Here is a 26801-nt window from a genome sequence, read left to right as displayed (position 1 = left end):
TAGCAAATAAATAATTTCAAAGAGTGTAAAGTTCTATGAAGAAAATAAAAGAGGGTAATGAGTCAGAGTGGGCAGTACTACTTTAGATGGGATATCTGGGAAGACCTCTCTGAGGAGGTGGCATTTCAGCTGAAACCTGAAGGTTGAGAAGGAGCCAGTTATGGGAAGAACTTGGGGTGACGCGTACTAGGCAGGGAACTAGAAGTGCAAAGGCGCTGAGGCAGGAGCGTCACGCTCGCGGAACACCAAGGAGGCTAGTTTTGCTGGAGAGGAGTGACCTAGGAGGCAAGTGACGGGAGGAGGGGAGAGTGGGGGAGTGAGGTTAGAGAGGGAAGCAGGAGCCAGATCATACAGAGTCTTCTCTTGGCGGGCCGTGGGAAGGAGTTTGATTTTTAAGAATAAATGGAAACCCAAAGGGTGCCAAGTCATTTATGGTCTGAGAAGATCGCTATGATCAATGTTAACCAATCAGAACTGTCATGTGTAAAGATAAGGCCTGGCTCCCCGCAGTGCCACCATCCCAGCTCTAGGGAGAGCGGCTCCTCTTTCAGGAAACTTCTTTCCAAGCTCACAGGTGACACACCTCTCTCCAAGCCCGACAGAAACGTACTTTCTGATTGGACAAATCCAGGAGCATGTTTCTAACCCTCTTTAGGTCGAATCGGGCGGAGCCCGCTGTGACTGATTACAAGCTCTCCCTCTGTTCCAATCAGACCGCTATTCGGGAGTGTGCTTGCGTCCCATTCCCCTGGTGAGATGAGTGAGTCCTGTGATTGGCTCTCCTTGTATGAGTGACAGCAGACGCATCTTATGGGCGCAAAGACGCGGCTGCGCTGCCCGGCACTGTCCGGCGCTTGAGGGTTGTGCAGGAGGAACCCGGAGCTGTCAGGGCGGGCGTCCTGCTCGGTGCCTGCCACCCTGCGCGCCGCCCGCGCTATGGCCGCCCCGCCGCAGCTGCGGGCTCTGCTCCTTGCGATCAACGCACTGTTGCGCAAGCGCCGCTACCACGCAGCGTTGTCCATGCTTAAGGGCTTCAGGAACGGGGCTGTGTAAGTCGGGCGGCGGGGCGGGGCAGGGGCTGAGGCATCGATCTGATGGGGTCGGAGAAGCGGGTTCCAGGGCCGGCGCCGCCGCGCTGTGCGCCCCTGAGCAGTCTTAGTGTGTCCCTAGGTCTCTCGGTGTCCAGTATCGGCGCAGTGGGCGCTGGATTTTGGGTTCCGAGCGCCTTCTGAGCCGGGGCTCCCACTACGCTGTTTCTGGGTCTTCCGTGCTTTGCAACCTGGACCTCTTGCCTTGACTGCCTCCCATGCAGCCCCTGTCTCCCTTCATTTGGGCCCAGTTTCCCCTCTCCCGCCGCTGTGTGCCCTTGGGTCTAATGGGAAGCTGGACTCTGGCCTCTAGCCAGCCGGCGGCCCTGCCTCTTTGTGCTCCCTCCATTAAGCTGCGCGTGGGCTTTCATCCCGCTTCTCAGTTCTCTTTTGTAAGTCCTTTCTGGCACAGGGGACTCCTGATAAGCCTCAGTCGTGATGTAAATGAAGCTGCAAATATTTGCTGAGCAAATTGAAGACCTGCAGAAGAGGTCTTGGGGTCATTTCCCCTGGCTGGTGCCAGGACGGGAGCTCAGCTTCATTTATTGAAAGCCTACTGTGCCAGAACTGGGGACGCATCAGAGAACAAACGGAAGATCTGCCTGCTGTTGAAGCTGGCATTTTAGTGGCAGCATGGCATGGTTGTGTGGATGTGACCACCTTGGTTTGAATCCTGGTGCCCCTTACCTGCGTGATCTTGAGCAAGTCTTTTAGCCTCTCTAAGCCTCAATTTCTATAAAATGGGGCTGATAATAGTACTTATACTGTCGGAGGCTTGAGTCAGTATGTGTGAAATGCTTAGCACAGTGCCTGGTATGTATATAACTGTTGGCTGCTGTAATTATTGTTCTATTCACATGGATGTCTGACTGGCTCACTCCTTCACCTTGTTCAGGCCTCTGATTGTCACCTCCTCAATGAAGCCATCCCTGAACTTCCCACCTCCTTCCCTACTGAATTTTTCTCCATAATACTTACCACCATCTGACACTAAGTAGTTCACTTATGTGTCCTGTTTTTCTACTGTCTTTCTCACTGGAAAGTGAGCTTCATGGTGATGTCAAAAAGCTTGGCTCTGTGCACCAATGCCAAACAGAAACAGAGACAGAGATTTGGAGGAAAAGAAGAAGCTTTATTCTTTGCTAGGCAAATGGGAAGCACAGCCGGCTAGCACCTCAAGAACTGTGCTCCCCGTCTCTGGGGAATAGGGCAAGGTTACATAGCCGGGACTGGTAGTCTGGTAGGTGATAAGGCTCAAAGTAATTAAGGTCTTGCATTTATCTTCTTCTTGCATTATTTCCAAACAGTCACAGCTGGCCTCAGGCAGCCTGGTAATTGGGTCTGTCTGGTAATTGGGTCTGTTGGCCTCTGGGTTGTTGGCCTGCAACCTTCTTTCTGAAATGCAGACATTACAAGGGTTGATTTGCTACAAGGGAGCGCAGGGAGTATAAATACCAGGTGGATAATGTAATTCACACGGGATCAGAGTGTTAGGGGCAGGGTGTAATTCACACAGAGTAAGGGAGTGATAGGTACAGGATGTGATTCACATAGTGTCAGAGAATGTTAGAGGTTAGCTTTGTGAAGGACAAATCTAGTTACAGACATTACAGATTAGTAGCAGTTAAAATAAAACTAGGATTGGTTAACTCTTTCAGGCCTGTTTATGCTGTTTCCCCAGGCTGTTCATTGTTACTTTATTTTCCTTGTCTATCAGAAAAGTCTAATTTCTATTTTTGCTGCAACAATGGGGACAGAAAGTTTAATCTATTTTGTTCCTTGCTATATTCCTAGTACCTGGTACATAGTAGGCCCTCAAATATTTACTGAACGAATGAATGTGCAAGGTAGGAATTGCCATTGTCCCCATTTTCTGGATGAGAAGACTGTGGCTCAGAGAGGAAGATTCATTGCTCATGGTCAAGTCACTTAGTCAGGGTCGGAGCCAGGATTCAAACCCAAGGATACCTGATCTCAATGCCAGGCTCTTGGCTTCCATGGGCGCCCAGAGTCAGGAAGAAGGTGGTTCCCCCTGGGTCTGGCCAGATCATATCAGTCATGCTTTGGTGAGACCAGGGTGGGGTGGGCCCTGAGATGACATCAGTGGGCCCAGGCCCATCTGTAAGGACCTGGAGTCAAAGTGGGGAGACTGATGATTAAATTACCATGGCAATACCAGATGATCAGGAGTGCTTTACAGAGGAGGTGATGGTGCCATTTTTTTTTTTTTTTTTTTTTTTTTGATGGTGCCATTTTGAAGGCTGAGCTGGAATTTGCTGGGGGTGATAAGGGCATCTCAGGCAGAGGGAATGGTTTGAACAAAGGCCTGGAGGTGGAAAAGAATGTGCTGTTTGTCTTGGATGACTGAGAACTGAGACGTATGAACTGTGTGAAATGTAACTCATTTTGATGCTCCACTCCTAAATATATCAATGTGCATCTCTGAAAATAAGAGTATTTTCCTATATGGCTAGATTATCATGATTACATTTAATAAATTAATCATAATCCTATAACATTGACTGCTGTCCAGTTGATAGACAGATTGTTCCAGTTGTCCCCCATATGTCCTCTATAGCAAGTTTGTCTAGACCAGGATCTTCCAGGATATCACACTGTACCTGCATATCCTTTAACTCCTTTTTAATCTGGGGCATCCCATTTTTCAAGATGCAGAGTGATCCTGTGAGTGGTACTAAGTGGCTCCCACCTGAGTTTGAGGAGTTTGGGCAGGGGGCCAAGCAGATGTAGGGAGTTGGGGGCATTGTTCTGCTTGTGTCTGTGGTATAAGGAAGGACCCTTCTAGCCCTGGCCAACTGGAGGAGGCCGACGGTCTCTTTATTCAGGGGAAAGAGACATGACTTTGGAGGAGGTGGGGCAGAGAGCTTGCTGGGGCCAGGATGAGGGCCCTGCCCACAGCTAGGCATTGTGAAAATAAGCCATTCAGTGTGGCCACCACTACAGTAACACTGCTGTCACTTGATCACATTTTTTATTTGACTTATTTTTCGAAAATTAGGTAGCATATTCACAAAAGGCATAATAAGTTAGAACTTTTTAGAAGTTTACACACCTTGCTCTAACCAAGCATAGAGCACATATAGAGCCACCTTGTTCTTGTACAGCTGTGGTATTCATTCCACTGACTGCTGGGTCCATTATTTGTTTACCCAGTAGCCCCCTGTGGATGGACACATGTTTGCTCCCAGTCTTCTGCTGTTTCAAGCAAGCCTCACAGATACTCATATGAAAACAATATGGGACTCATGACAGTTGTCTCAAGGAGGCTGCCAAAGATTTTTAGACCTTGTAGCCTGGTAAGATTGGGGCCAGACAGCAGGAGAACTTGGTGGGGTGAGGGGAAGTCCAATAAAGAAGAAAAAGAAAGGCAGAGACACTAATATTGGTTGAATTAGGAACTTTTACATGTGCTATGTCCTTAACTGCCAGAAGCAACTCTGAAATGGAGAATACTTTAACTGATGGGAGAAGGGAGGCTCAGAGATGTTAAATGATTTATCCAAGTGTATACAGCACAACAAGGCAGGGCTTTGGCACCAAATATTATTTCCTTTGTACTACCCACTTTGGTTTGTTTTTTTTTTTTTTTTGGCCACACCGCGTGGCATGCGGGATCTTAGTTCCCCCACCAGGGATCGAACCCGCACTGCCTGAATTGGAAGTGCGGAGTCTTAACCACTGGACTGCCAGGGAAGTCCCTGTACTATCCACTTTGAACCCAGATCTAACTTGAAAGCCAGCATTATTTTTTCCCTCTCCAAATGATGTCAGGATTAGGGATGGGGAGGGGGCACAGGGAGTCAGAAAGAAACTGTGATTCAGTGATGCTGTAGTAACTGTTTTCTTTTGTTTCTACAGCTATGGAGCCAAAGTCCGGGCCCCTCACGCACTGGTCATGACCTTTCTCTTCCGGAGTGGCAGGTACCCATCACCTCTGCACACCCTGCAAACTGGGAGAGAATGTGGTCACCCCTCAGTGCCAGGACTGTTGCAGTAGCTTCCTAGCTGGGTCTAACCTGTCTGCACCACCACCTCCTAAAGCACAAGTCTGATTCTATTATCCCATCTCAAAAATTCCCCTGGCTCCTCGCTGTCCTCCAGAGAAGCCCAGCTTCCAGGTGTGGCCTTCAAGGACCTCTGCAGCCTGACCTCAGGGACATCCCCCCTACTCCCCCACGTCCACCCTGGGATGCTCTTGGCACCAAGACTCACTGCCATTCATTCATGTGCCGCATGTGGTTCTACCTCCTTACGTTTCTCACGCAGTACCCCCCGCCAGGAATGCCCTTTCCTCTTCCACCCCACCTTTATTTCCTTCCTAGTAACCCATACCAGTTCTCTGAGGATGACTTTTTCAGGAAAACTGTTCATGACCTACCTTCTGCCCTTGTTCAGACTTCCTGGCCTTCCTCTGATCTCCTATAACTTCCCTCAAGAAACTTCTCAGAAATCACTTTGTGGTCTAGTTTTTAATGTATGTAGCCTCATCTGGAGCTTATAAGAATCACACATGGGGGACTTCCCTAGTGGCTCAGTGGTTAAGAATCCGCCTTCCAATGTAGAGGATGCAGGTTCAGTCTCTGGTCAGGGAACTAGATCCCACGTGCATGCCGCAACTAAGAGTTTGCATGCCACAACTAAGGAGGCTGCAGGCTGCAACTAAGGAGCACACGTGCCACAACTAAGGAGCCAGTGAGCTGCAACTAAGGAGCCTGCGGGCCACAACTAAGGAGCCCATGAACCACAACTGAGGAGCACACATGCTGCAACTAAGGAGCCCGCCTGCCACAGCTAAGACCTGGCACAACCAGAACAAAAAAAAAAAGAATCACACATGGACACCCTACTACTCAAATCCAGCTTGCAAGATTTTTTTCTACTTTTTTTTTTTTTTTTGGCCGTGCTGCACAGCATGCAGGATTTTAGTTCCCCCACCAGGGATCAAACCTGCGTCCCCTGCAGTGGAAGCATGGAGTCTTAACCACTGGACCACCAGGGAAGTCCCTGTAAGGGACTTTCTTTATGTATTTTTCCTATTTATTTATTTATTTATATTTACTTATAATTTTTGGCTGTGTTGGGTCTTCGTTGCTGCACACAGGCTTTCTCTAGTTGCGGCGAGTGGGAGCTACTCTTCGTTGCAGCGTGCGCGCTTCTCATCCAGTGGCTTTTCTTGTTGCAGGGTACAGGCTCTAGAGCGGGCAGGCTTCAGTGGATGCAGCACGTGGGCTCAGTAGCTGTGGCTCGTGGGCTCTAGAGCACAGGCTTAGTAGTTGTGGCGCACAGGCTTAGCTGCTCCACGGCATGTGGGATCTTCCCCGACCAGGGCTCGAACCTGTGTCCCCTGCATTGACAGGCGGATTCTTAACCACTGCATCACCAGGGAAGCCCTGTATTTTTCCTTTTTTTTTTTTTTTTTTTTTGCGGTACGTGGGCCTCTCACCGTTGTGGCCTCTCCCACCACAGAGCACAGGCTCCGGACATGCAGGCTCAGCGGCCATGGCTCACGGGCCCAGCCGCTCTGCGGCATGTGGGATCTTCCCGGACCGGGGCACGAACCCGTGTCCTCTGCATCGGCAGGTGGACTCTCAACCACTGCACCACCAGGGAAGCCCTGTATTTTTCCTTTTTTAAATTTATTTTTGTTTTAGTTTTTGTCCTCTGAATCATTTTTTTTGAATCATTTTTTTAATTGAACTCATTCATTCAGTAAATATTTATTGACCATGTGCCAGACACTCAAAGATTATTATTATTCTTTTAATGAATTTTTTTATTTATTTATTTTTGGCCCCACTGCGTGTGGGCTTTCTCTAGCTGCGGCAAGCAGGGGCTACTCTTCGTTGCGGTGCACAGGCTTCTCATTGCGGTGGCTTCTCTTGTGGTGGAGCGCGGGCTCTAGGGCGCCCAGGCTTCAGTAGTTTTGGCATCCTGGCTCAGTAGTTGTGGCTCGCGGTCTCTAGAGCGCAGATTTGGTAGTTGTGGCACAGGGGCTTAGTTGCTCCGCAGCATGTGGGATCTTCCTGGACCAGGACTGGAACCCATGTCCCCTGCATTGGCAGGCAGATTCTCAACCACTGTGCCACCAGGGAAGCCCCCAGACACTGTTTTTAGGTGCTGGGGATACAGCGGTGAAAAAAAAACAGAGAATGATCACTTCCCTTGTAAAGTTTGCATTCTAGCAAGGAGTAGCAGAAAATAAACATAATAAGGAAAGTATATGGTATGTTAGAAGATTGTATGGGCTGTGGGAAAGAAATATTAGAGCAGGGAAAGAGGGAAAGGGGATCCAGAGTGCTGGAGGAGGGGCAGGCTGCAGAACTAAATAGGGAAGGCCTCAGTGAGAAAATGACATTCGAGTAAAGACTTGAAGGAGATGGAAGAGTTGGCCAAGTGGGTATCAAGGGAAAGAGTGTTTCAGGCCAAGGGAACAGCCAGTGCAAGGGTCCTGAGGTGGGATCATGCCTGGTGAGTTTGAGGAGGCTGCAGCAGAGGGATTGCAGGGGAGAAAACAAAGAAAGGAAGGTCACAGGGGTTACCTAGGCCCATCCTGTCCAGCTTTAGGTCATAGAGAGGAGTTTGGCTTTTCCTTTAAGTGAAACAGGAAATTGTTGTAAGAATTTGTATAGGGAAATGCCACTCTTTGACTTATCTTTTAATAGTGAGAGAGTGAAGAGTTTGCTGCTAGGGGTCAAGGGCAGAAGTAGGTGTAAAGTAGGAGGCTGTGGCAATAATCCAGTTGAGTAACTGGTGGCCCAGACCTTGATGGTGGCAGTGGAGGTGAGGGGTGTTCAGATTCTAGAAACATTTTGAAGGGAGGATTAGTGCCAACACTTGACAAGTGGGAAATCCAGCTTGCCTTAGAACTGTCAGCGCTGGGCCCATGTTCCTATGGGGTGAGAACCACCTGACTCCTGGCTCTCCCCACTCACCTGGCAGACTTCCACAGGTCCCAGAAGACACACTTCAAGGTCCTTCTCCAGCCTTGAGAGTCCTTGCATTTGCCGGCCCTGAACTGATCTCCCAGAATACACTCTGCTCCTCTCCCTGGTTCTCCTCACTGCCCCCTAGTGATTTTTTAAAGATAAATCAAATCATCTGTCCTACTTAATTGTTGGCTTCTCTTGGGATAAAGACAAAACTTAGCATGGCCCCGCCCCTCCCCCACAGCCTTTGCCCCACACATTTTCTGCTCAGGCCTTAATGGTTTCTCTCTGTTCCTTTACTCCCCATTCTCTGTCCCTCCTCAGGACCTTTGCACGTGCTGATCCACCGCCTGGGATGCAACTCCTCTCCCTTCCTGACCTCACTGACTCCTCATTCTTCACACCCCAGGATCATGTCTTGTCAAGGTCAAAGTTTGACCTTTGTGTTGTGATTATTCATTTCATAATTCCCTCTCCCCTTAGATCATAAACCTCATGAGGGCAGCAAGCAGATCTCTTTTTTCTCAGACTTGTATCCCCAGATCCAGCACATAGTACATACTCACTCGCTCATTCATTTCTTCACATCTTCACTCCAAAAAAATATATTTATTGAGCACCTACTATGTGCCAGGCCTTGTACTGGGGGCTGAGGATGAACAAGCCAGATGTAGACACCACTCTCTGGTAGCTTCCACTGGGATGCGGTGGGAGTGGGGGGAGATAATAAGCAAGTATATAAATGTCAGGTGGTGATAAGAGCTATGAAAGAAAAGAAAAGTTGGGTAAGGGAACAAAATACGATGGGCATTCTTTTATGTAGAGTGGTCAGGGAAGACCTTTCGGAGGAGGTGGTGTGGAGTCAAGGCTGGAATCCAGTGAGGGAGCAGCCCCAAGGACATGGAGCGTAGAGGCCCGGGATTGAATGAGCATCGGCCCATGAGCTCCTTGCCTGGGTCAGTTTTGCGTGCCAGGTGGGTGAATGCCCTGGGGGCGGCTGGGCTTGCACTCACCGTGGCTCCCTGTGTTTGTGCAGCCTCCGGGAGAAGCTGTGGGCTATCCTGCAGGCCACGTACACTCACTCCTGGAACCTGGCCAGCTTTGTGTTCACTTACAAGGGACTCTGCGCCCTGCAGTCCCACCTCCAGGGCGACACCTACCAGGTGCACTCATTTGTGGCTGCCTTCCTTGGGGGCATCCTGGTGTTTGGAAACAACAATAACATCAACAGCCAGGTAAAGGCCCTCTCCTGGATGTGGGTTGGGGAGAGGGGTGGAGGTGAAGCGTGGGACAGGATTCAGGTATAGAGTTGGGGATGGGAGTCAAGGAAGACAAGCTCTTGGTTCCCTTCCATGTACGAGGGTCTGTGGTTCACCAGTCCCTGTGTGACCTTGGGAAGGTCACTTCCCCCTCAGTTTCCCACTCTGTTAACCAGGTGCCTTGTTGGAATTCCATGATTCCCAAAATAAGTGTGTGCGCAGCTCTCTGGGGCAAAGATTTAAAAAAACAAAACAGGGCTTCCCTGGTGGCGCAGTGGTTAAGAATCTGCCTGCCAATGCAGGGGACGCGGGTTCGTGCCCCGGTCCGGGAAGATCCCACATGCCGCAGAGCGGCTGGGCCCGTGAGCCATGGCCGCTGAGCCTGCGCGTCCGGAGCCTGTGCTCCGCAACGGGAGAGGCCACAGCATGAGAGGCCCACGAACAGCAAAAAAAAAAAAAAAAAAAACAAAACAAAACCACAAAACACCACTCTGCAATGACATGAGAAAAAAACATGACCCTGGAGTAAGATTTTCATGAAACAAAACTTACTACATTCAAAGAATTGTCTCTTATTCTGTAACTTGACCTTTTTTCTGGGTTAAAGTTCTGTTTTTTAATGAGGTGATGAAACTAAATGCTAATCGTTGCTGCTGCTCCTGTTTCAGCATCCTTCTTGGGCAATATGAAAGTTGGCAGTCTTTCCAATTTGCCTTCCTCAAATTTCTTAAATATTCTTTTTTTTTTTTTTTTTTTTTTTTTTTTTTGCGGTACGCGGGCTTCTCACTGTTGTGGCCTCTCCCGTTGCGAAGCACAGGCTCCGGACGCGCAGGCTCAGCGGCTGTGGCTCACAGGCCCAGCCGCTCTGCGGCATGTGGGATCTTCCCGGACCGGGACACGAACCCGTGTCCCCTGCATCGGCAGGTGGACTCTCAACTACCGCGCCACCAGGGAAGCCCTTAAATATTCTTAAATTATAAAAATAATATTTTATTTTCACATTTTAAATAATGCAAACTAAGCACCCCCTATGTGCCTGGCAAACTTCAGGGTGCTTAGGATACATCATGATAAAATTAGAAAATAAACTGGAAAGAAAGTTCCTGTCCCCCACCAACTGTCCAGCCACTGTCCAGAGGTAGTCACTTTTTTAAAATTAATTTTTATTGGAGTATAGTTGATTTACAATGTTGTGTTAGTTTCTGCTGCACAGCAAAGTGAGTCAGTTATAGATATACATATAGACAGTCACTTTAACTGTGTATTGTATAGCCTTTCAGAACGTGTCTGTGCTTGTGTCAGTGTACATAGTAGGAGTTTTCCACCAATGAGATCATACTACGTTTTTTTTCATGTAACATTGTATCTTGGAGGCCTCCCTTGTCAGTCCCTTATCCTTTATAACATCAGTAGAGCCCTCTGCTGATGGGATGGACCAGCCTTGATTTCAGTCTCCTCTGGATGGACATTTAGGGGCTCTTTAGCCTTTGGCCATCACACACACACACTGCAGTCTACATCTTTGTTCAGACATCTTCCTGTACTTATGTTAGTCTGTCCATAAGTTCCTAGACATGGAATTGTGGAATCTAAAGATATGAGCATTTTGTATTTTGGGAAAGTTTCCCCCATTTTGTTTTTTTGATAGAAATTTCACTTGTCTGTGAACTTCCAAAGTCTAGGAATCCTGGACACACCCATCTCCTTCCCTCTCCCCTCCTTTCCCTGACCCCTGGCAACAGCTGCTCTGACCTCCATTTCAAAAATGTTGTCATATCAAAAATGTTATATGATAGACATTTCTCCAAAGAAGACATACAGATGGCCAACAGGCACATGAAAAGCTGCTCAAGCTCACTAATTATTAAAGAAATGCAAATCAAAACTATAGTGAGGTATCACTTCACACCAGTCAGAATGGCCATCATCAAAAAGGCTACAAATAACAGATGCTGGAGAGGGTGTGGAGAAAAGGGAACCTTCCTACACTGTTGGTGGGAATGTAAATTGGTGCAGCCACTATGGAGGTCAGTATGGAGTTTCCTTAAAAAACTAAAAATAGAGTTACCATATGATCCAGCAATCCCACTCCCGGGTATATATCTGGAAAAGACGAAAACTCTAATTAGAAAAGATACATTCACCCCAGTGTTCATAGCAGCACTATTTGTAAGACATGGAAGCAACCTAAATGTCTGTCAACAGATGAATGGATAAAGAAGATGTGGTATATATATATACAATGGAATATTACTCAGCCATAAAAAAGAATGAAATAATGCCATTTGCAGCAAAATGGATGGACCCAGAGGGTATCATACTAAGTGAAATAAGTCAGACAGAGAAAGGCAAATACCATATGATGTCGCTTATATGTGGAATCTAAAAAAATGATACAAATGAACTTATTTACAAAAAAGAAACAGACTCAGAGACATAGAAAACAAACTTATGGTTGCCAAAGGGGAAGGGGTGGGGGAGGCATAAATTAGGAGTTTGGGATTAACAGATACACATTACTGTGTATAAAATAGATAAACAACAAGGACCTACTGTATAGCACAGGGAACTATATTCAATATCTTGTAATGCCCTTTAATGGAAAAGAATCTGAAAAAGAATATATATATATATATATGTATATGTGTGTGTGTATAGCCGAATCACTTTGCTGTACACTTGAAACAAACACAACATTGTAAATCAACCATACTTCAATTTACAAAGATGTTATATAAATGGAGTCATTGTAGTAGGTAACCTTTGAGGATTGGCTTTTTTCACTCGGCATCATTTCCTGGCAATTCATCCAAGTTATTGTATGTATTAGCTGTTCATTCCTTTTCGTTGCTGAGTGGTTATGTTATCCATGTTATGGATATACCTGTTGAAGGACATCTGGGTTGTTTCCAGTCTTTGGCTATTAAGCATGCAGCTACTCAGAACATTCTTGTACGTGTTTTTGGTGAACGTAAGTTTTCACTTCTGGGGTAAATACCCAGGAGTGCAATTGCTGGGTCATATGGTCCATACATACTTCGTTTCATAAGAAACTGCTGAAGCATTTCCAGAGTGATTGTACTGTTTTACATTCCTATCAGGAATATATGCGTGATCCAGTTTCTTCACATCCTAGCTGGCATGTGGTTTATTACATTTTAAATTTTAGACATTTTGATAGGTGTATAGTGCTATCTCACTGTGGTTTTAATTTGCATGTCCCTGATGCCTAGTGAAATTGAACCTTTTTACATTTGCCTGTTTTCCTTCTGTGTAACCTCTTCAGTGAAATAACTGCTTGTGTCTTTTGCCCATTTTCTAACTGGATTGTTTCTTTTTTCACTGTTGAGTTTTGAGAGTTTCTAAAAATATATTCCAGGTACTAGTTTTTGTCAGATATGTGTTTGTAAATATTTTCTCCCAGTCTAGCTTTTCTTTTCTACCTCTTCACATGGGCTTTCACAGTGGAAAAATTCTGAGTTTTGATGAAATCCAGTTTATTAATTTTTTTCTTTTATGGATTGCGTTTTTTGTTGTTGAGCTACCTTTTAGTTTCGAGCCATGTAAATATATTCATTTTTCAGATTTTTTAATGAAAAAGAATAATAAAGCCATAAACAGTCACATTTAAATGCCCGCTACATAACCGTTTCAAGTCACCCGGCGCGCAGGCGGCGCCCCAGGGTGGCAGAAGGTTCCCGGTGGCTGGGCCCACCTGTAACCCCCACCTCCCTGTCATTCGCTCCCTCAGATCAACATGTACCTGATGTCACGCCTCCTGTTTGCCCTGTGCCGCCTGGGCGTGGGGAAGGGCTACATCCCTGAGCCCAGGTGGGACCCGTTCCCGTTGTTCACCGGGATAATGTGGGGGCTGATGCTGTGGCTCTTCGAGTACCACCGGCCCACGCTGCAGCCCTCTCTGCAGTCCTCCATGACCTACCTGTACGAGGACAGCAACGTGTGGCACGACCTCTCGGACTTCCTCATCTACAGCAAGAGGCGCCCCTCCGAGTAACTTGGCCCCAAGGTGCTCATGGAGGCTCCCGCACCCAAGTCACCATCAGCGGGCTCAGCTCGAGGTTGGCTCCATCAGCGAATCGTCCCAGGGGATCTGGCCTTTTCAAGACCCGGGGTCTCAGACTCTAACTTTTATTAGCCCGGGGTTCCATCTGCCTAAGCGAAAGCACTGATTTTCAGACCCCATTAGGTACTCTTGAAAGGCGGAACGAGCCGCCAGATCAGGCTGAGGAGCCTTGGGCGCGGTGACAGCTGTGCTGCTGACTCTGTGAGACCAGGGAAGGTCACACCCCACCCTGGGCCTCAGGGGTCATCGCACTCAGAGGAGGGCACTGAAGTCTCTTTCTGGTGGGTATGTTTTCCGACCCTTCTTCTGGAACAGAGGGCTCCTGGCTGGTGGGCAGTGGGTTGCAAACGCGTTTTTAGAAAATATGCAGTTCCTCATCTTGGGTGTTCTGCTGGAGAAGCTCTAGTGTTTCCACTGTCCAATAGAAACACGATGTGAGTCATATACGTGATTGAAATTTTTTTAGTAGCCACATTCCAGTGGTTAGGACTCCGAGCTTTCACTGCCGAGGGCACGGGTTCAATCCCTGGTTGGGGAACTAAGATCCCACAAGTCGTGGGGTGTGGCCAAAAAAAAAAGTGGGGGGGCAAGAAGCAGGTGAGATTAACCTTAATCATATCTTTTAACCCAGTATTTCTAAAATATTATCATTTTAACATGTAATAAATGTAAAAGTTATGAGATATTTTACATTCTTTTTTCTTGTAGTAAGTCATCAAAACCAGGTGTGTGTTTTACACTTACAGCATTTCTCAATTTCAACCAGCCGCATTTCAAGTGCTTATTAGTAGCCACATGTGGCTAGTGGCTACTGATTTGGATAGCACAGATATAGGATGCTCTACCCTCGCAGAAAATTCTAGTGGACAGTGCAGATATAGAGCTAGAAGACATGGGTTTGAATCCCCACTCCACCACTGTGTAACCTTGGAGAAGGTTCTTAACTTCTCAGAGGCTCAGTTTCTAGTAAAGTGAGGATAATCATAGTAATACCTGGTGTCCACATTGGACTTGTGTGACTACAGCGGCTGCTTCTACTAATTACATCCATGTAGTGAGCTCCTACTTCCTCTTGGGTGCTTTGCACTAATTACTTTTAACCCATTCAAAGACCTTGCAGGTATGTATTTGGATCTCCATTTCACAGATGTGGAAACTGAGGATCAGAGAAGAGAAGTAACTTGCCCAAGGTAATACAACTAATAGTATGACAGCCAAACGAGGGTTTGAACCCAGATCTATGCGATTTCAAAGCACATGTTTTTTTCAGTGCCTTACTTTAAATTTAGAAACCTAAACTATGCTATGCAAATGTTAGCTAGTTATAGGGTTGCAAACTCAAATGCCTATAGGGGCCTGGCAAGTGGTATAAATGATAATGTTCTGGGTGCTATGCAGTTGGGAGTGACAGGGATGTGGGGAACTGGAGACTCGTGTGCCAGACTGAGTTTTGAAAACCACCAAGCTGGACAGATCAAACAGGTCTCCAGGGGGCTTGGTCCATGGACCACCAATTTGAATAGGCATACTTCAATCTCTTTTTATATTTTGAAAATTACGGACTTCCCTGGTGGCACAGTGGTTAAGAATCCGCCTGCCAATGCAGGAGACACGGGTTCAAGCCCTGGTCCAGGAAGATCCCACATGCAGCAGAGCAGCTAAGCCCGTGTGCCACAACTACTGAGCCTGTGCTCCAGAGCCCGTGAGCCACAGCTACCGAGACCGGGCGCCACAACTACTGAAACCCACATGCCTAGAGCTCGTGCTCCACAACAAGAGAAGCCACTGCCATGAGAAGCCCGCACACCACAACTAGAGAAAGCCCTCGTGCAGCAATGAAGACCCAACGCAGCCAAAATTAATTAGTTAATTAATTTTTAAAAAAGGAAATTACTAGTAGAAATATCCACATGAGTCACTGACCTTATTAAAATGCAGATTCTGATTCAGTGGGGTCGGGGTGGGGCCTGAGATTTCTGTATTTCTCACAGGCTCCTGGATAATTGCTGCTGCTGCTGTTCTGAGCTACACCTTGAGTAACAAGGTGGTAGGGAATGATATGGGGCCAACAAGTAGCCCATGTGACAAAGGAAGAAACTAAGTCACAGAGCTGTTAGGTCATCGAGGTGGGATTTGGTCTGATTCTAACTGCGTGTTCTCAGGCACAGTGTTGTACTGCAGGCCTGGAGGAGGGGATCTTGAAGTTTCCCTAGTTCACTCCGTGGAGGCTGAATGAGATCCCAAAGTTATGGGGAGGGGAAAGGGTGGCTGTCAGCAAGTGGGCTTTGTTGCAGATGCTGCGGTGCCCCACCCATATCCTGTCTAACTTACCACTTCAGTGCACACCAGCCACCCAACTGCCACCCTGAGTCTTTCTGCCTGAGGGCCCCTCACTTGCTCTTGGCACCAGCTTTGCCAGCCTGCAGCAGACCTGCAGTGCTAGAGGATTAACACATCCTGGGAGCAGCCCTCAACCAGTGACTGATGACTACCCCCACTCCTGCACCCCTCACCCAGTTGTCACTGGGTGGGATAACTCTGAGGTGCCTGCAGAATACCCCAGCAAGACTGAGCTCTGGCTGCCCACAGTGGTCACTTGTGTGATGACACCTCCTCCTTGTCTCCCTTCCTCATGCCCCTACCAGCGCTTGGAACCACTTGCCACAGGAACCACTTGCACTCAAATCCTTGTCTTGGGGTCTGCGATTAGGGGAACCCAAACTAAAACTGGCCTCTGGTGCAGCGAGTTGAGAGGCAGCACAAGTGGTGGTTAAGGACATAAGCTTTGGAGCCAGAGTGTCTGGGCTCAGTTCCAGCCTCGCTGGTCCCTTGCAAGTGACTTAACCATTCTGGGCCTCCATTTTGTCATCTGTAAAATAGGCATTCTAACAGCGCACACCTCATAGGGTGGTCTGGAGGATTCAATGATGTGATAGCATATGAAGTAAGCACTCGATAAAGGTTTGCTTTTATTTCCAACATAGCAACCAAATGTAAAAGAAAGCATGGCCCTGCGGACTGCAGACACCCTGCTTTTTTAGCCTGTCCTACCCCACCCTCAGCTGAAGGTAAAAGCCTTGGCCGCCTGCCCTCCTGACGTCCCCCCACTGCCGCTGGGGGTTGGCCAGCTCCACTACCCACTGTCTCTGCTCTGGAAGAATAGGTTCCCCTCACAGATGGCATCTCTCTGGATCCTGCCAAAGCATCTGGTGCCTCCAACTGCTCACTCCAGGGGGAAGGCGGTGTGGTCCTTGTGCAGGCGCAGAGCCCTGGCTCCTAGGAGGAGTCCCCACTCAGCTCCCTCCTAGCCAAGCCTCCATTTCTGCAAGACCTGGAAAATGGGGATGGCTGGAGAGCTTTTGGCACACAGTAGGTGCTCCATAAATGCTAGTTCCTGAAACAGCACAGTGTTTTAACGTGTATTTATTAAGCACCTGCTACATTCCTATGAGGTCTCTTGACAATGCAAAGCTATAAACAAAATTTTTTATTCAATAATGCATACACATAGTGCAAAACTTAAGTGGTACAAAAAGTGTGTAACAGGGAAGAATCAAGTTCCCCCTGCACCCCAGCTCCACCTACCTGCCTCCACCCCAGCCAGGGGTGCCACCTATCAGCACTTTCTAGTACAGCCTTCCTGAGACATTCTCTGCACGACCACCCATCTCTGTCTTCTAAGAAACTTGTATATTGCACTGTCATCTCAAGAACTCTGACGTTTCCTCCTTGTCCTCTGCATGTTTGGTTTCTTTTTGATCAATAATCTGACATGAAAGTGAGTCCTGGACTTCCCTGGTGGTCCAGTGGTTAGGACTCTGTGCTTTCACTGCCAAGGGCATGGGTTCAATCCCTGGTCAGGGAATTAAGATCCTGCAAGCCGCGCGGCCAAAAAAAAAAAAACCTCAATGTTAGTATCATTAAAAAAAAAAAAGTGAGTCCTTTCTTTGAGCCAGTTCCCACCCCTCCACAGCTCCACCCTCCAGTCCCCCAATATCTTGGGCAGATCATCATGAACCACCCTAGGTGTCCCGAGCCTTGTCGTAGGTGACGCCCACACTCAGGTCCACAGAACTCCAAGTGAAAGGGGAAGCACAAAATCGAAGTGCATTTGGGGCCCTTCTGCTGCTCCACTCCCAAATCGGAGGTCATTCAGGGAACCCATGTGAGAGGGATGATTCACAGGCCGAGGCGCCAAGAAGCCGCCTCCTGTGATGCTCGCGGCTCCTGCCTTCCACTTCGCAGGCTCCAGAAAGGATCCTGGAGATGGCGTTTCTGTCCACGTTGTTCGCTTCTCCCACTCCCGTGAGTGTGTTTTGTGTTTATGAGAATCAGGCTTTAAACCTGACACCCTCCTAAACCAGTGCCCCACCTCCTGGAGCCAACAGTCTGTGACTGCAGATGGGTTGCTTTCTGTGACAAGTTAGAGGGCATTTATAAAAAGAAATGTTACGTTTTTTCCTCCCCTTGTTCCAGATTCATAGGGATGGGGGGGTGTCTTCTTTCAGCCTTGAAAAGCATTTTGGGTGAGAGGGTGTTAATTTTAACCAGAGGCCTCCTACAGGACTCACTCTTGGGAGCTGGAGGCCGCAGGGGTCCAGCTAGAGGAAGAGGGAAAGCTGGGCCGTCTTCTTGCTGCTTTTGGAGGGCTCCCTGCTTTCTGTTACAGGCCTATGTGCTCATGATTTCATAAATAAGGCGGGACCAGGCAGCACTGAAATGCAGGTCGTGGGGTCTCCGTCAGAAACCTTGCTCCCCCTGCTTTTCTGGGCTCCCCCTTCAGCCTCTCCTCGTGGGCTGGACATCAGCTAAGAGAGGGATCAAGGTCAGACCACGTCAGCTCTTTTTTTTTGGCCACACTGCGCGGCTTGCAGGATCTTAGTTCCCTGACCAGGGATTGAACCTGGGCCCCTGGCAGTGGAAGCGAGGAGTCCTAACCACTGGACCACCAGGAAATTCCCCACATCAGCTCTTTTAAGACACTCCTTTTTAGGGTGTCTTTTTTATGTGGGTCATGAACCCTTTTGGCATCTGGTGAAGCCTATGGACCCTTCTCAAGAATGGGGTTTTTTAAACCCATAAAATAAAATAGGATTACAAAAGACAACAATTATATTGAATATTGAAATAATTATCAAAATATTTTTTAAATTTGTGATTTAATAATGTATGTTCTTTTTCTAAAAATTTTTAAATATTCATTTATTACTTATTTTGGCTGTACCAGGTCTCAGTTGCAGCATGCAGGGTCTTTAGTTGCACCATGTGGACTCTTAGTTGTGGCATGTGGGATCTAGTTCCCAGACCAGGGATCGAACCTGGGCCCCCGGAATTGGGAGCACGGAGTCTTACCTACTGGACCACCAGGGAAGTCCCTTGTAATATGTGTTCTTTTTTAACACATTAGATAACAAGATCTAGTGGCAGGTCCAAAACTACCACGATTTCACAGGTGCAATAAGCATAAATAGTATCTCAAGATCGCTGCGGCAGCTGTGATATGGAAATAGCTGTGATTTCTCTTGGAGATAAAGTCCCAGGTTGCTGCTAATTGGCCTCTGGTTTGTTGCCTACATTTAAAATTAAAGGAAATGTTACATTTCAGTTAGAGACTAGTGAAAATATAGGTGTAATTTTTTTTCCTGTCCAAGTTCATGGAACTTGGGTTCATGGATCACAGATTCAGAACTCCTGCTTGAGAGTGACCCTCCCAGCCTGCCCCTGTGGCAGCTGACATTGTTTACCAAGCCCTGAGCACAGGAATAGTAAAAATAATGGCTAATATTGACTGAGTTCTTGCTAGGTACTAGGTACCTGGTGATATTGGAGGCTAGGATGGATTGATTGATTTTTGGCTGCACGCGGGCTTTCCCTAGTTGTGGCGAGTGGGGGCTACTCTTTGTTATGGTGCACAAGCTTCTCATTACGGTGGCTTCTCCTGTTGCGGAGCACGGGCTCTAGGCACACAAACTTTAGTAGTTGTAGCACGCGGGCTCAGTAGTTGAGGTGCACAGGCTTAGTTACTCCGCAGCACGTGGGATTTTCCTGGACCAGGGATCAAGCCCGTGTCCCCTGTATTGGCAGGTGGATTCTTAACCACTGCGCCACCAGGGAAGTCCAGGGAGGCTAGGATTTAGCAATGAAAGAAGCCAGTTCCTGCTTACCTGGGGCTTACCATCCAGGGAGGGAAAACTGACAAATTAATATATAGATGTGGTCATTTCAGAGTGGTAGATGCCAGGAAGTCAGTAGTACAGGCACTGTAATAGAGTGACTTGGGAGGAGAACGGCAGGGTCTGTTTTCCAGGGAGAACGGCAGGGTCTGTTTTTCCCTCCTTCTCTCTGAGGAGGTGCTGTTTGCTCTGAGACGCAAATGATGAGCGAGCCATGCAAAGATGTAGAAGAAAGGTGTACCCCGCAGAGGATCTGCCAAGTGCACAGGCCCTGAGGGGGGAACAGCTGACAGCATCCCAGGGCCTGGCGGGAGGTTTGCGTGGCTGGGACAGAGTGCCAGGCGGGGGCTCACTGGAGTGTTGGAGATGGAGTCCTGGAGGCTGGTTGGGCCCATCAGGCAGGCTTCATGGGTCAGAGAGAGGGCTTTGGTTTTCTTCTAAGTGTGACAGGCAGCCTTCAGCAGGTTTAAGCAGGAGAGTGATGTGATATGATTTACATTTTGGAAAGATCCTTCGAGCTGTGTGTGGAGAACAGAACGTAGGGGCCCAGGCTGCCAGCAAGGATCCAGTGAGGAAGCCAGGCAGTGGTCCTGGTGAGAGACCATGGCAGCCTGGACCGGGGGTGGGGGCCGCGGGGTGGAGAGAAGTGGGCAGATCCGGGGTGTCATTTGGAGAGCACCTCAGTGGCCCAGGGCTTTTGGGAGGGGGGTGGTGAGAGAGAGGAGTGTAGCAAATGAGAAACAGCTGAGAAACAGGCCCCGACCTTGCCCCCCCTCGCCTCCGCAACCCCCTGCGGCCCTCCACTGCCCCTCTGGGGGCGGCCACCCGCCCACCGGGCCCCTGGCATGTGAGCTTCCCAGCTGGTCCCGATTGTTGTTACTCCCCAGGGAGTCATGGGAACACACTCCCCCTGCCTCCTCCGCCCCCCCCTTCCCAGACAGGGCCAGGCCCTAACAATGTCCCTCAGCCAGCCAGTGGCCTGGACACAATGCCCCTGTTTCGGTTCATTGCCAGCTCCAGGAGGCCTGCTGGGTTCCCTGGCCTGTTTGGCACATACATAACTCCGGCTTCCAGCAGGGATTTTTTTTTGTTGTTGTTTAAAAAAAAAAGGGGGGGGGGGAGAGAATATCTCTGGCTCCTGCTCTCTGAATATCTTAATATATGATAAAGAGCCTTTCTCTTCTCATCCTGAGCTCTCCGCATTCCCCTCCCTGACCGCATTTGCCATGTGCCTGTCAACCCGGAGGCCAAATGCAGGTCAGCAGGTGTCAGAGAGAAAATAAGAAAAAGAAAGAAAAGCGGCTCGCTCCACCATGGCCAGCCTCAAACGTGCTGGTGAGGCTGGAGGTGATGAGAACAATGAGGGCCTCTGACGGGGAGGCCCCGGCCCTGCGCTCTTCATTCACCTTATCTCCTGACTTCTAAGACGCCATCCAAGATGAGGCACAGCGTTATCTTGAGCCCCTAAGAAAGAAAAGAGCTGCTGACTAAAAATGGACATGCCACTGATTGTGTGATGCCCTCCAATTTCAGAGATGTTAAATATGAAGAAAAAAGTCTGAGAGAGGACTTCCCTGGCGGTCCACTCTGTGCTTCCATTGCAGGGGACACGGGTTCGATCCCTGGTCGGGGAACTAAGATTCCTGAATGCTGCATGGTGCAGCCAAAAAAATTAACTAACTAAAAAAAAAAAGTCTGAGGATCAGTGGAATATGGGATTGTCTCATCTACCCACTTCATTGCCCTCCAAATGTATTTTTCTTCTTGTCTTTGAACCTAATAGAGTTTGGGAGGCAGTGCAGGGATTGCTGCTTGAAAACTCTCCTGCAGCCTAACAAGATTTTTTTTCTTTTCTCTTTTGGAAAGATCAGGAGGAGATGTAGGCAAGCTGCCCCAGTGATTCATCTTTCATTCTTAGTAACAGCTGACGTTTACTGAGGGCTCTCTATGTGCCAGCTACTGCCCTAAGCACTGTAATAACTCAGTTAATGTCCCAACAACCCTATCAGGTAAACACTGTTACCATTATTATTACCATCCCCATTTTACAGATGAAAAAACAGAGCCCCTGTGCTCTAAGGGCTCCCCACCCCCTCACTTCCATGCTGGTCAGGGCAGGCATAGCCACTGTGTCTGGTTTTCTCCCCTCTCCTTGGAAAAGCACAGTCTCTCCGCAGAGGCTGGAGTGATGGAGAGAAGGGAAGAGGCACCGGGCGAGCCTTGGAGAGGAGAGGGGTCCCCAGAGTGTGAGCTCATGGAATAATGGGGGCTCGAGGGAAAGGAGGCTCGCCTATCAACCGGAGGCCTACCCACTTCCATTGACCTTGGACCTTCTGGCCCACCCCCACTGAACATATGGACCAGCTAATGGCTGAGGACTTGGCCAAGGCCACACAGCCACACAGCTGCTGGCTGGCACTAAGCCCTGTGAACACCCAGTTTCCCTACTCTGCCACGTCCATATCTTCTCTTTAGCTACCCACAAAGCAGAGGAGCTGTGCTTCTGCTGTAATGATGTCACTAATAGTAGTTAACATTTATTGGCCGCTTACTCTGTTCCAGGCACAGGCATCAGGGATTGCAAACCCAGGTACCCACAATGGCAGGGCAAGTAAGGTCACCGAGTGAGGCAAGCCAGGCAGGGACGCTCGTGGCCTGGAGGGTCAAGGCTCTGGCTAAATGGGGGACAGTAACTGCTCAGCACCCTGATGGCCTGCCTCGTATTGCCAGATATTACTGGGTTTTTGTTAAAGCCAGATATTTGAATTTTTATATAGCATTTCCCAATTAAAAAATTTTTAAACTAATTCATAATTCAGGAAAAACATAATCTGGGTAAATTAAATCATACCTGTGGGCCAGTTTGCAAACTCTGCTTGTCTTGTTTTCTCATTTAACCCTGACACCCATTCTGTCAAGGAGCCTTTGCCCCTTGTTCTATGGATGAGGCAAGCAAAGGTCTTCAGTGGGGTAAATCACTTACCCATCTGGCCAAGCCACATGGTTGGGGTCTGCCTGACTCCCAAGGCTTGCTCCCATGTTAGACGGCCTCCCGAATGGGTAAGAGGCCTGTGTTCAGACACAGCCAGAACTGGCACAGTGACAGTTTACTCCAGGGACAGTAAACCGTCAGTCAAACAATTCAGTATAGTGACAAGGGATCATTCAAGATGAATGTAACGTTGCAGACATAAAACTCCCCACCTCCTTCTGCCAGAACTCAACAATGGATGCCTCTGTGCCCCTTAATAAAATTAAGTCACAACAGAATCATTTCTCCTTATCATAATGGGATGTTCATGTTTGGAGATTTTTTTTAAGCTATGAATGTACGTTTAGGGGAGGTGGTGTATGTGGAATAAATAGCTTTGAACTATTCGTGTCGCTTGTCAAACTTCTTAATGAGCATATTGTGCAGATACATAGAAATAATTCTGACTCTCCCACTGGACTGTGAGCTCCAGGTGTCAGAGATGAGTGTTTTGCTTCCAACTGTCTCCCTAGCACCTGGCACAATATCTGACACATAGTAAATGCTCAGTAAATACCTGTGGATTGAATGAGTGAGGCTCAAAGGAAGTGAATTGACTTGTCCAAGGTCACACAGACTCGGATTCCGGTTTACATCCACCTGATTTAGAAGCCCATGCTATCACTCCTCTACCATCCTGCCTCTTGGAAAGATGTGTTCAGGTGGAGGATTGTGGGCCCAGGAGCTTCCACTCCTTTGGACTCCTCTGGAGTAAGGAGTTGGTGATGGAGGTGAGCACCTATTAATTAAGCCACTATCCACCATAATACGTTTTGGAAACCACACATTATAATCTTGACAGCCCTGAGCCTGGTTCTGGGGTATTTACAGAGGGTGGTGAGTATGAAGGGCAGGCCCTGGGTTTTACAGTGGGAGACTGTTCAATTCTGCTGTGTGACCTTGAGTTGCAAGTGCCCCTCTCTGAGCCTCCATCCTGCACCATGTGGATAAACAAGCTTCACTTATGAGAGTATCAGGTTGAAAGGAGATCATCAGTGGAAGTGGCTGCCCAGTAATTATGGATTTTTTGGAAGCTTACCAGCCTGAGAACTGTTGAGAACAGCCTTATCAGGATCTGTCGGGCTTGGGGCCAAGAGGCTCTATCTATCAGGCCTTTGCTGTTTTCAAGTGGGTATTAATAGATACAGAAGGCCCGTATCTCTTCCTGGATTTCACATTGGGAATTCTGCTCTTCACTCCTTTCTGCTGCAGCAGGACAGGAGGGATTGTGGGAAGGAGGGCACCTGCTTCTACCTGGGAGGTTGTGTACTTGAATACTTTGGGCAGGGCAGGGCTTTGAAAAACCCCTGTCTTTTGCCTCACGGAGCCTGAATAATAGCTCTCTCATCCGCTAGGTAAGCTCATGCCTTTTAGGTCTCAAGTTTCCTCAGTATAAAATGGGGCAGTAGTATCTGTCTTCCTTCTCCAGCAACCAGTACAGTGCTTGGTACATAACAGGCGCCCGAGAAATGTTTGTTGAATGACTATTGGGCATGAGAGGGTTTTACAGAGTGAATGTTACTGTTGTTGAGACCCTTTGGGAATGTGTGAAGGAAGGAAATTCCCTTTGGAGTGGGAATGTTGCTGGCTTCTCTCACCCTCTCGTCAGGATCTGGCTTGGCTATTTAGAATGAGACCTACCATTCTTATGGGAGCTTCTCTAACTAGGGAGAAAGGAGGGGGACAGGCCAGGCCCAGGGCTGGGAATCCATGTTGGCCAGATTCTATCACTGGCTGGCTTCACTTCTGAATGCGCCTCAGTTTTCCCTTCTGTACCATAAGTGAGAGGCTTATTTAGTCTCTCTGGTCCCCTCTAGTGCTGACATAGTCTGGGATTTGCGATGAGTAATTTCACAAACTACTTAGGAAACTCCTGATGCGTTCCTAAGCCACCTCATAGTTTATGAAACACCTATACTTTTCATCCACATGGCAACCCTGGAAGGCGCCAGGGCAATAAGCACCCCCCCACTTTTTTTTTTTTTAATAAATTTATTTATTTATTTTTGGCTGTGTTGGGTCTTCGTTGCTGTGCACAGGCTTTCTCTAGTTGCGGCCAGTGGGGGCTACTCTTTGTTGCCATGCGCGGGCTTCTCATTGTGGTGGCTTCCCTTGTTGCGGAGCACAGGCTCTAGGTGCGCGGGCTTCAGTAGTTGTGGCACGTGGGTTCAGTAGTTGTGGCTCGCGGGCTCTAGAGCACAGGATCAGTAGTTGTGGCACACAGGCTTCATTGCTCCGCAGCATGTGGGATCTTCCCAGACCAGGGCTCGAACCCGTGTCCCCTGCACTGGCAGGCAGATTCTTAACCACTGCGCCACCAGGGAAGCCCAATAAGCCCATTTTACAGATGAGGAAACTGAGGCTAAGAAGTGTCCACAGGGGCTGTAATTCGAGGCTGCCCCATACATTTTGGTTATACAGGAATACCAATTTGTTGTCAAATATGAACATGCATAAAAATTACCTGGAATGAGGGTGGGGGCGTTGCATGTGAAAATGAGGATTCCTAGGCACTTAGATTCTAAGTTGGCAGGGCTGGGGTGGGCCCATAGTTAACAAGCACCCAGGTGATTCTGAAACCGGGGGCCTAAGGGCTACTCTTGGAGAACCAGGGCCTTCTCATTGCATTCCAGGTAGCCTCTAGCATCAGTCTCTATTTCTTTAATAACCCTTCTCAGCACCTGCTGTGGACCAGGCCAGTGCTGGGAAGAGGCCCTAATGCAGCTCCCAGTCTGAGAGGGGAGGCAGAGAGAGAAATGCATTGTGCACTCAGTGCTAGAACAGAGGTTAGGCTGGGCAATGGAGGAAGTGAGCTAGCTCCAACTGCGGAGGGCTCCCTGGAAGAAGGGGTCTTTATGCCGGGCCTAGGGATCTCATTCTTGATTGCATCTTAGCTACTTTTGTTTTTCTTTTGATGGGTCATCCCCACCAGATGGCAGGCAAGTTCATGGAAATCATCAAACCTTTCACATCTCTGCCCTCAGTGCTGGCACAAAGCCTGGCACAGAGGAGAGGACAATATTGGTCAAATCAGCTGAACTGAGCAATGAGAAACGGCTGATGGAGAGGTCCCAGGGCCTCTGGATTAAATGTATTTTCATGCTCAGCACACTCACCTTCTCCCTTTGTTAGATCTAACATGGAATTACTTTATTTATTTATTATTATTATTTTTTAATTAATTTATTTTTTTAATTTTTGGCTGCATTGGGTCTTCATTGCTGCGCGCGTGCTTTCTCTAGTTGCCCGATCAGGGGCTACTCTTCATTGCGGTGCGCGGGCTTCTCATGGCGGTGGCTTCTCCTGTTGTGGAGCACGGGCTCTAGGCGCGCAGGCTCAGTAGTTGTGGCTGGAGGGCTCAGTTGTTGTGGCTCGTGGGCTCTAGAGCACAGACTCAGTCGTTGTGGCCCACGGGCTTAGCTGCTCCACGGCATGTGGGATCTTCCCGGACCAGGGCTCGAACCCGTGTGTCCTGCATTGGCAGGCGGATTCTTAACACTGCGCCACCAGGGAAGCCCCCTGGAATTACTTTAATAGTGGAAATTCCACATCATATTGTAAACATTTGTTACCTCTCTATTTCCCTCCTCCCCTTTTCACTAAACTGTGAGTTCCTTAGGGCCAGGAGTCAAGAATGGGGCACAGAGCAGGCTCTCAAAACGTTTGTTGAATGAATGAGTGAATGAATCAGTTTAAGCAGAAGCTGTGCATAGGGTGTTGAAGAGATTCCAGCTACAGGAGGGCTTGTAGAAAAGCCCCAAGCTGCACTGAGTCAGACATCCCTCCCCATCTTCTGCTTGGACCCTGGGTGAGAGGGATAGGGTGGGTGCAGAATTTTAAAGTGAATGGCATTGGTGGGGCAAGTTGAGGAAGGGAGATGTGGCTGGGGTTTTGGAGGTGAGAACCCAGAAAAGAGGAGGGGCAGTTTCTAGAGATCTGACCTGAGTGTGTTGGGGCCACAGGTGGGGGGTTCTGGGGGTCACGTGGGGTCAGCTGACGGTGACATATGCAGAACGGACATTCTATCTCCACTTAGAGGCATCAGCAGGATGGGGTACGTCGGGGAGCGGTTGGCTGCCCCCTTCCTCGGACAGGGGTCATCCCCTCTGAGGGCGGGGAGTGCGAACGCGCCTGGCACCGCCCCGACAAAGCCTGCGCGCGCCCCGTCCTGCGATTGGCCGGACCGCCTCGCGCCGCCGCCCCGTCCCGCCCTCCGCCG

General features: G+C 48.5%; 1 protein-coding gene across 1 annotated transcript; it reads left to right on the top strand.

Moving 5' to 3' along the window:
* Positions 1-857: 857 nt before the first annotated feature.
* Positions 858-14890, top strand: PXMP4 (peroxisomal membrane protein 4). Its single transcript, XM_082857642.1, has 4 exons — positions 858-1049; positions 4968-5030; positions 9072-9270; positions 13046-14890. Exons 1-4 carry the CDS (start codon positions 937-939, stop codon positions 13307-13309), a joined length of 639 nt encoding a protein of 212 aa, XP_082713768.1. The 5' UTR covers positions 858-936; the 3' UTR covers positions 13310-14890.
* The last annotated feature ends 11911 nt before the right edge of the window (positions 14891-26801 follow it).

This window comes from Leucopleurus acutus, assembly GCF_964270905.1.
Source record: "Leucopleurus acutus genome assembly, chromosome: 16".
In the NCBI taxonomy this organism is placed as follows: Eukaryota; Metazoa; Chordata; class Mammalia; order Artiodactyla; family Delphinidae; genus Leucopleurus; species Leucopleurus acutus.
Note: the sequence above shows the minus strand (reverse complement) of the source record. Positions and strands in the feature narration are given on the sequence as shown.